This window comes from Tachyglossus aculeatus (genome assembly GCF_015852505.1).
Source record: "Tachyglossus aculeatus isolate mTacAcu1 chromosome 12 unlocalized genomic scaffold, mTacAcu1.pri SUPER_6_unloc_1, whole genome shotgun sequence".
Taxonomy (NCBI): Eukaryota; Metazoa; Chordata; class Mammalia; order Monotremata; family Tachyglossidae; genus Tachyglossus; species Tachyglossus aculeatus.
Window position 1 is genome coordinate 15772318 of NW_024044828.1, and position 10669 is coordinate 15782986.

A 10669-nucleotide genomic window follows, 5' to 3' on the forward strand; every position below is an offset into this window, starting at 1 on the left:
GTTGGGTAGGGACTGTCACTATATGTTACCAGCTTGTACAACCCAAGCCCTTAGTACAGTGTTCTGCACACAGTAAGCGCTCAATAAATACGATTGATTGATTGATTGATTGAGTACACACACACACACACACACACACACACACACACACACATCCTTTCCCTCGAGGGGCTCACAGTATTTGAATATGGAAAGTTGGGGAGAATTAGACAGACACAGCTGGAACAATGAAATACTAAAGCATGAAAACAGCCTAAGGAACCAGGACAAAGAGACAAAACACAAAATAACAAGAAAAGTCAGTAGAGAGCTGTAGTTAAAGGAGCAGCATTTCTCCTCGAGGTTGAGAGTCCACGGTAATGGCTACAAAGTCACTACCTTTCCCAAGGTTACATGAGACTTCATGTTGCAGGTGCTCTTCTCGTTCCTGCTGGAGAGGTGGAAAGCAGGGCGAGATGGGGGTCTCCTTAATGATGCAGAGGAGAGCAGACAAATTCAACAGAGTATTGAGCAGGGAGTGTTCATCGTTGCAGGGAGGGGTACAAGGATTGAACAGAGTTGGGGCCCCAGACCTGCTCTTTTGCATACCCACCTTTCTCCCACCCCCTCTGTCTTCCCCTTGAGCAGTTTTCCCAGGCTTGCCCCAGCTTTGTCTGCAGATTCTGGCAGCAGCAGCTCTTTCATCTCTCATCTCTCTCCTGTGGGTCCCAGCCCTCCCTGGGAGGAGAACTGAGCCCCAGGGCAGTAGGGAGGGTGTGGTGGAGCTTTGGCAAGTCCCTAGCCCCTGCTGCACCAATGGCAGGGCAGAACTGGCTATCTCTCCATGCCAAGGTGCTGAGCTGGCACTGCAGAGCCTAGTAAAGCCACCAGCTCTGCCGCTGCTGCCAGGCGAAACGCAGGAGCAGCCAAGTGGGGTGGCAGCAGGGTGCTGCAGTGGATCAAGAGAGCGTGGCTAACACACCCTCCGGTCTTCTTCCTGCTCCCTTCCAAAATGTCCCACCAACTGTCCGAGGAGCAGGTTGCCAAGTGCAAAGAGGCCTTTGAGCTGTTCGACCAAGACAGTGACGGCACCATCACCACCAAGGAGCTGGGCACGGTCTTGCAGTCCCTGGGGCAGAACGCCACCGAGGCGGAGCTCAAGGCGATCATCGGCAAGGTAGACACCGACGGCAACGGCAAGGTCGACTTCCCCGAGTTCCTGAGCCTGATGGCGCAGGTGATGAAGGAGCCGAAAGCCGAGGATGGTATCCGTGAGGCCTTCCGGATGTTTGACAAGGACGGCAACGGCTACGTCAGTGCAGCCGAGCTGCGGCAGGTGCTGGCCACGCTGGGGGAGACGCTGACAGATGAAGAGGTGGACGAGATGATCCAGGTGGCTGACACGGACGGAGACGGGAAGGTGAACTACGAGGAGTTCGTCCTTGTACTGAAGGGGAAGTGACTGGTGACTTAGAAAGTGTGGGGAGGAGTTGGTACCAAGATTATTTTTCTTGGCTCTAACTCCTCTGTTCCTTCCACCCACAATTCTCTTGCCTCTCCTGGTCTGTCCTGGGCTTTCTTTTTCCCCTTCCTGGGCCCCTGCTTCGATGGTGGTGGGAGGGCAGGGAGATGGGGATTGAATTGACAAATGGTCAAGAATGTGCTTTTTGTGGCAGAGCCCTGGACCAGCAGGTGGGAGCTCCCAAATGTTCTTCCCTGCTCTGCCTCTGTGTGGCCTCGGACAAACAGCTTGGCCTCTCTGAGCCTGCTTCCCCCACTATGCTACATGAGATATCTTACCTCCCAGAACTGTGATTATCCAAATAAAACCCATAGGACATACCTGGTTTGTGTGGGAAAGAAGGGAATTGTCGGAACCACCCTTGCAATGGTAAGCTTTTCCTCCACTTGGTTTTGTGTGGTGTGAGCTTCCCCATTCCCTTGGCTCAACCTCAAACCGGAAGGTGAAATAAAAGAAATGAATGAACTGGGTGGGATTAGTTTGTTTCAGCCAGGATGAATCTGCTCGATAAAGCTGAGTCTTCCTGGGTCCTGGGCAAAGGGCTACGAGCTGGGATGCTGGGTACAGGGGAAGGGCACGTCCTCACCCACTGCAGAATCTGCCTGGGTCTTCCCCCGATGACAACAGCAGCAACACCAAATTAAGTTGTTTAGCCCCCAGAACTAAGCCTACACAATTGGTGCACAGTCAGACCCAAAGAACAGGACCCTCTGAATGGTCTGGAGTTCCCTTTGGGTCCATTTTTTTCCAGGGACCTTTTTCCCCCTTCCAACCTCTTCCTCTGAACAAGCCAAGGACACCATGTAGGGCAAGGGTTTGTGGGTGGGGACAGAGGGGGCAGAAAAGGCTGAACTGGAGACCTTTCCATGTCTCTGGGCTGCCTCTGTCTTGACTCTAATGGAAAGAACTTTGGGGTGAGGAGGAGCCAGAGGCTGCCAGGAGGAAAAACAAAATTTCCCTTCCTCCCCCCAACCCCCCCTCCACCCACCTAGAATAGATGGATAAAAAGCAGACAATCAGATGCCTGGGGGTTGAATTTGCCTCGTTACTACAGCCAAGCATGGCTGCTTCTTTCCCTCTGGCCTTAGCCAAGGGCTCTGTTTCTGGAGACGGGTAGTTGGCATGACCAATCTGCCCCAAGCTAGTTTCCTTGAGGCTGCCTGCTCATCCAATGCCGGAGAAGAGAGCATCCCGACTTTGCGAGTTTCTTTGTACTTTGTGGGTCCTCCATTTCCAATGCTTCCCAGACCTTGGGAGATTTGCAAACCCCATCCTGACCTGAGGCCCTAGTTTCCCTAATAAAAGAAGCTGACCTTCTCCATCTCTCTTTCAAATGGTGTGGATTTCCCTGTTTTGTTGCTGTTGTTATTATTGTTTAACACATAGCAAAAATTGCATGGGATGAGTATTAAGGCAGGCACAGAGGCTAGAGTCATAATTTCCAAAGGCGGACAAATAAGAAAACTGGAGGGAAAAGTCTCAATGGGATCTTTTTTTTCCTGAGCCTCTGTTAATCACACCACCCTCTTTCAAAATGTCTTGGGGTTCCATTCAAATAGTTCTAAGCTTCTAGAGGATTCCAGGGAAGCATGGTGGATCCCCTTGGCTCTGCCTGGAATACCTAGGATCTGCCACACCCTTCACTGTGCACCTTGACTCTGGTTTTATAATGAGAGTGGAAGATGGGAGATGGGGGTCCTATGAGGAGGGGTGAGGGGATGGTGTTCACAGTCAACATGGTTACCATAACTCTGTGTCTGTTCTGCACCCCTGTGTCTCTCCACCACATCAAATAACCTCCAAACCCTATTAACAATAGCTGCCCAAAATCACCCACATTTAGGGATTTTCTTCACTGAATTGACTTCAATGTAGACTCATCTCCAGGGTCAGGCTACCATGGAGGGCTTTAGGGCAGTTGTTAGGTGTTCCACAGATTGGCCCATACTGGTGATTTCACTGCACTTGAGACCGACCTCCTCCTCATGATGTGGACATTCCAGAAACCTCACCGCTGGAGCCCCGGAATCATGGGAATTTAACAAGCCTGCCGGACATGGCCCTGTGAATCTGACCATCTTCCCAAGCTGGTCATCCCTTCTCAAGCTCAAGGAGTTGGGAGGATGGGGGCAGAGAGTGGTGGCAACCCCGGTTCCTGAAGGCTCCCAGCCTGGGCTCTGTCAGTCCAGGCCACAGTTCTCAAGGGAAACTAGTCTTCCAAGCCCAGGGGAAGGGTCCAAAAGACCTCACCTGCGTTAGCAGCTATGCCAGCAGGCTGGGATAAAGGTAAAGGTCAGGCCCGGGAGATTTAGAGATGAAGATCTGCACCTTGACCGACATCTTGAAACTCAAAGGGGTCGGTGAAGGCTGAGGCCTGCAATGATTGCCCAGGCCAAATTTATCTGGTGAAACAAGTTCCTTCTGTCTGGTGCCCTGCCTCCTCTTCGTCCTCCTCCTCCGAAGCTGGGGAGGGAGGCGGAGTGTTACCAGTGACTAAGGTGGTGCCTTTGAGCTGGAGGGGAGCTTGTGGTTGGGGTACCAGGCAGAGAGACTGAAGGGAAAGGATGAATGTTTGGCTGCTCTATGGGTGAGGGACTTTGGGAGCCAGGGGCCTTTGGTGGGCAAAGTGATGTCACCCAGCTGGCCCCTTGTTTTCAGTTGTTTGTGGATTCCTTTCTGAGGAGACCAGAGCCCCGTCTGCAGCAGGGAGGATCCTCCGCCTATCTTTGCTCTTCTTCCCTCCTGAGCCTGACCATTATAGGACAGAGAGGGAAAGGGCACAGCTGAGGTCAGACTGGCAAGGGGTAAGAAGGACTGGCAGGAGGCAGTGTGGCTTAGTGGAAAGAGCATGAGATAGGGTGTCAGATGACCCAGTTCTAGTCTAGTTCTGGCACTTGCCTCCTGGGTGACCTGGTGCAATTCACTTTACCTCTCTGAGTCTCGTTTCTTCATCTATAAAATGGGGACAAAATACCTACTGCTGGCTCCTCTTAGCCTGGGAGTCCCATGTGGGACAGGCACTGGGTCCAATCTGATTATCTGGAACCTACCCCAGCACTTTAAATAGTGCTTGGCACATAGTATCAATCAATCAGTAGTATTTATTGAGCACTTATTGCCTGCCAAGCACTGTACTAAGCACTTGGGAGGGTAAAATCTAAGAGTTGGTAGACACATTCCCTGCCCACAGGGAGCTTACAATCCAGAGGGGGAGACAAACATTAAAATAAATTACAGATATGTACATAAGTACTGTGGGGCTAAGGGTGGAGTGAATATCAAGTACAGATACATAATATGAGCTTAATAAGTAAGCCCATTGTGGGCGGGATTGTCTCTCTTTATTGCTGTGTTGTACTTTCCAAGAGCTTAGTACAGTGCTCTGCACACAGTGAGTGCTCAATAAATACGATTGATTGAATGAATAAATGAATATGAAGGGATAGGGGAGTTAGAGACCATATGCAAGGGTAAGGGACCATATGGGCCATTTGGTCACACCAGGATTGGGGGAGTGGGCTGGGGGGAAATGGGCAGAGGATATTAAGGAACGGAAGATTTGGAACAGAAATCTGAGTGGGGAAGGTCAGGGAACAGCTGCAAGGAACACTGCCCCAAGCCATTCTCTCTTTTCTCCTTGCTGGCCTAGGCCAGTCCACCTTCTTGACGGCCCTAATTAGTCTCCCACCTATAAGAAAGGGGTATGGCCCAGGGCAGGAAACCAACAGAGTAGGGGAACTCAGCTCCCACAGCAAGCTGCGTGGCAATCCAGCTGGGTAAAGATGTGCTCAACCAGGCTGGTCTGTAACCTGTTTCAGCTTATTAATTAATTCATTCATTCAATCATGTTTATTGAGCGATTACTGTGTGCAGAGCACTGGACTAAGCTCTTGGGAAGTACAAGTTGGCAACATATAGAGACGGTCCCTACCCAACAGCAGGCTCACAGTGCACTGCACATAGTAAGCACTCAATAAATACCTTTGACTGATTGATTGATTTTTCCGCTTGCCTGGGTCATTGCGGCCCGCTGGCAAGAAGGTTGGCAGGAGTCAGGAGTCCAGCATTCTGTACCCAGCTTTGCTACCAACACCCTGTGTGTTTTTGGGCAGCTCATTTGACCTCTCCTGGACTCAACTGCCTCATCCTAAAATGGAAAGTATAATCTGTGACTCAAAAGAGGAACAAATGAATTAACAAGGTGTGAAAGGGCTTTGAGCTCTGAAGGAGCGGGTGTGAGAAACACAGGAGTTATCCTACACTACACAATGCTCCATCACTGAAGACAGCTCTGTTTGGCAGCAGAGAAAAGTGGGTTGGAGAGGGCAGTATCGGCCATTGAGTAGTTATCAGTAAGGGGGAATCTGGTGAGATGGTTACATTGGGTTAGGGCAGCTCTGTGACCATGTCACCTATTGAAATGACATGGCTCTTCTGATCCCAAATGGGCCTACCAAGAAGGAGACCTCACTGATCAGAGGAACTCCCAAAGAAGACAACATCATAGAGCTCTCTCCAGTTTTGGGTCCCCTGGAGAGGATGTAGAGACTTCTCACCTGTCCAAGGTGGTTTAGCTTTGAGAGTACCATTCCCACAATGCCTGATCTCCATCCTGGTATCGCCCTGACAACCTGGAGTGGGAAACTAAAACACTTACGGAGAAATAGAAAACTTAACCTCTTTATGCTAAAGGAACTCAGCCATCATCTACAGCAAAGGAGGAAGCAATCCTATTACCCCAACTTCCCTTATTAAAGTCGACACTGCATTGGTTTACTTAAGGGGCTTGCTGTGCCTAGGAAGTGCTGGTTGAAAAGCACTGGATTAAGGGACCTCTAAGTTTGTGCCTGTCCTTGGAAAGAGGCATCATCATCAGCACCACTGACTTCACCCACTGTTGGGTAGGGACTGTCGCTATATGTTGCCAATTTGTACTTCCCAAGCGCTTAGTACAGTGCTCTGCACACAGTAAGCGCTCAATAAATACGATCGATGATGATGATGATGATCTGGGCAGTGCTCCCCGTTGAATCAGAGTGATAGGGGTGGGCCCAGGTCCCAGGGGCTATTCCCAGCCCCCTGGTCAAGCCCACCCCCAGGTGACCTCACCCGCTCCACACCCCTCTCCTCACACTGAGGTCTTGGGATCAGGCCAAAACAGCTCATTTAGCAGGTTCACTCTTGCCCCTCTGCTGACGTTTACCTCATCGTGAGGTTCTGTGGCTCTACTATACCCTCTGCTGCTGATGTCTGCGGATTGGCCCCAGCTCCGCCAGTTTATCCCCTCTGCTCTCAGGCTTCGGTTCCAACTCTCAGTCCATCTGGTCCCTGCACACGTAGCCCCTGCCTGCCGCCGAGCCGGTGGGAGATATCCCCGGCAGATAAGCAAACACTCCCGATACCCCCGTTCTCAAAAGTGCTCTGCGGAGCTGGCTGGCAGGCACCAGATCTGACTGGATGAGTCTCGGAGAGACTGACGCCCAGCTGGTGGACTGCCAGGCTCTGCTTCCTAACACTAGCTGGTCTCCCTCCCCACCCAGGGACACTACCCGCTTTCTCGGCAAGCAGGATTGCTCACCTGCATTCCCAGCTGGGCAACTCAAGTTAAACAACGGGCTAGAGTCTCTAGGGCTGGGGTTCAGGCTAGAGGCTCCAGGGCTGGGACTCCACAATCCAGTTATCCTGATTAAGCCGTGGAAGCAGCATGGACAAGTGGCTAGAATGGCTAGAACACAGGCCTGGAAGTCAGAAGGACCTAGGTTCTAATCTCCGCTCTGCCACTTCTCTGCTGTGTGACCTTGGGCAACTCATTTAATTTCTTTGTGCCTCAGTTACCTCATCTGTAAAATGGGGATTAAGACTGTGAGCAACAAGTGGGACAGGGACTCCGTCCAACCTGATTACCCCAGCGCTTAGAACAATGCTTGACACACAGTAACCACTTCAGAAATACCATTACTATTATTGTTGTTAGTATTATTATTATCTTGAGCAACTCCTCCACCACTTTGAACTCCAATATTTCCCTCCCTAATTATAGGGATGATACTTCTCCAGGGCAGTAATTATGAAGAATCCACAATAAATGTCCCGCAAAGTCCTTGGCCCCATCAAGTTGCAGAATTGGGTCAGACTCTGCAATGCGACCTCTAGTCCATCCATAACTCCAGCCTCTGGAGTTGCTGCCCTACAGTCCCAACCAACGCAGGGAGAAGAGATTGAATATCGGACTGTCCCTACCCCTGTGTCAAGGCCGATTGTCTTGGCTCTGGCAGAACTAAAGGGAAGGCAGAGGACTTGGGTGGGAGAGAGGGGAACATGGAGGCAGGAAGAGGCTACCTTGGGATAGTCTTTATGTGGGTTCTGAAACCAACTGAGCGTGCGTCTATTTGGGGCAAGGCTAGACACTGACTCCTCCTGGTTCCTGGCCAGTCTATTAGATTCCACCCTAGGCCTCACACCTGTTTGGGGGAGGCTAGGGCGGGCCCTGGCTGAGGCTGGAATTTCTCCTTGGCAGGGTTTACATCCCCACATGCAGCCCCTGCAGATAACTCTGAATGGGAGTTTACCTTCTCCTTATCCTCCTCTAAGGGAGTTAATGTTTCCTCTCTCCTCACCATGGCCCACTCGGAACCCATGGTCTCCGGCTTGCCCCGGTGGCTGTTTATTGGGGATGAGGTGGATGAGTTTAGTTGGAGGGTGGGCGTCGGGAGGAGTGAGGAAGATGAGGAAGAGGCTGGTTCCTTCAGGAGCAGACCTGAGGGAAAGTGCCAGCTCTGGAGCTGAAAATCATGGCCTTTGGCCAGAACAAATTCATTCAGTTGCATTTATTGAGTGCTTACTGTGTGCAGAGCACTGTATTAAGCACTTGAGCACTGTATTAAGTACTTGAGCACTGTACTAAGTGCTTACCCAGGCCCTGCAATCTGCTCTAACTTGTCTGCTGTGTGACTTTGGGCAAGTCATTTCACTTCTCTGTGCCTCAGTTACCTCATCTCTAAAATGGGGATTAATCAATTAATCAATTGTATTTATTGAGCGCTTACTGTGTGCAGAGCACTGTACTAAGCACTTGGGAAGTACAGGTTGGCAACATATAGAGACAGTCCCTACAGTGGGCTCACAGTCTAAAAGGGGGAGACAGAGAACAAAACCAAACATACTAACAAAATAAAATAAATAGAATAGATATGTACAAGTGAAATAAATAAATAGAGTAATAAATATGTACAAACATATATACATATATTCAGGTGCTGTGGGGAAGGGAAGGAGGTAAGATGGGGGGATGGAGAGGGGGACGAAGGATTGAGACCGTGAGCCCCACATGGGACTACCTGATCACCTGTATCTATCCCAGTGCTTAGAACAGTGCTTGGCACATAGTAAGCACTTAACAAATACAACTAGGAGAGGAGGTATGGAAGAGAGATTGAGTCCTTAAATCAAGTAATAACATTAAGAAGAATGGTAGTATTTGTTGAGTGCTTTACTATGAGCCAAGCACTTTGCTAAATGCTTGGGGAGGCATAATTTAATTGGATGTGATACAGCCCCTGTCCCACATGCAGCTCACAATCTAAAGGGGAGGGAGGACAGATGAGGAAACTGAGGCACAGAGAGGTTAAGTGGGAGAGCTGAGATTTGAACCCAAGTTTCCTGATTCCCAGTTCTATGCTCTTTCCATTAGGCCACAGTGCTTTTCCAGTTGGACTTAATAAAAATTGTAGTTTTACCCTTCTGTCATCCAGCCTTCCCTTTCTCCCTGTGTACACATGGGACATTGTTAAGGCTGGAAAACACTAAATAAATGGGCAGGGTGATAGTGATATTCATTAAGCATCTACTATGTGCCAAGCACTACTATACTAAGCACCAGGGGAGATAGAAGATAATAAGTTGGACACAGTACCTCTCTCTCTCACAGAGCTCATAGAGAGGGATCAAAAAGAACAGGTATTTAATTATTATTTTACAGGTAAAACTGAAACACAGAGGAAGTAAATGACACAGAGCAGGCAGGTGGCAGACTCAGGATTAGAATCCAGGCCCCTGACTTTGAGGACCTTGATCTTTCCACTAGGTTATGCTGCTTACTCTAGTAGTTTTTGAACCTATCTGCAAGCCTGGATTAGAAGGATCTTTATTAGCCAAGCTGGAGCTGAGTGGCCTGGGGAGCGGGGAAGACAACATCACTAATTCTGAGTTTCAAGTCAATGTGTGGGCTTGGAAACAGCTGAGGACAGGAGGCTCAGCCTTCAAAGTTCAGAGCCTGAGATAAGAGCTTTGATTTGACAGTTCTGGGTGGGGGCTGCCTAGCAAGAATAGCCAGCAGGAAAATTAAACAGGTTTCCCTGGCTCTGGGTTTTCCATGATCCAAGAGGGAATTTCCTATTGAGGGAAGGGTGGGGGGGGGCTGCTGTGGTCTTTCCAATGCCCTCTAAGGGAGGGGTGGTATCAGCTGGAAATTAGAACCTCCACCTCTTTGAAAAACAATTCTACCCTTCCTTCCCCATCTTGTCCCTCCCTCCCCGCATTTGATTATGGTGGGAGTGGGGAGAGAAATCACCCCTGTTTATACACTGTGACTCTGACAGTTCCTCTCACTGCAGCAGGGAGGGATATTGGAGGGGTAGTAAAAGCAGTAAAAGTAGAAGTAGTTTTTTATTGAACAACCGCTGGGAGCAATTCACTGTCCTAAGAATTTGGGAAGTACAGAACTGAGAAGTGACGTGTCCCTTGCCTCCAAGGATCTCACACTCAATGGCGAAGACAGATGTAAAACTATTTTGCAGGTAGTAGAAGTTAGTAATTGAATCTTTGTGCATTTGAATAAACAAAAATGCTCAGCGTGGGTATGAATAAGTGTTGGAGATGTCTGGTGGGAGTGTACTAATAGGGGTCCTGGGAGGTAGCAGGGAATGAGGGGTAAAATCCGTGGAGTATCCCACCAAGGTGGGACCATAACATCTCTTTCTCCGAAGTAAGACTGGGAGGAAAGATAGTGATCGATTGATGGGAAAGCAGCAGCGAAGAGGGAGGGAAATTAAAACAGAGAAACCCCCAGACTGGGATTAGTGAAGTTTCTCAGACCACTTCACCCCCTAGTTCTCTCAGGCTCCCACTGGTGGGAAGGGAGGAGCCCATCTGCTTTTCTCCCTCCATTCC

General features: G+C 49.7%; 1 protein-coding gene across 1 annotated transcript; it reads left to right on the forward strand.

The window, feature by feature from the left end:
* Window positions 1–914: 914 nt before the first annotated feature.
* On the forward strand, window positions 915–1966 carry LOC119921013 (calmodulin-A-like). The gene has a single exon (XM_038741329.1). The coding sequence runs from the start codon at window positions 992–994 to the stop codon at window positions 1439–1441; it is 450 nt and encodes a 149-aa protein (XP_038597257.1). The 5' UTR covers window positions 915–991; the 3' UTR covers window positions 1442–1966.
* The last annotated feature ends 8703 nt before the right edge of the window (window positions 1967–10669 follow it).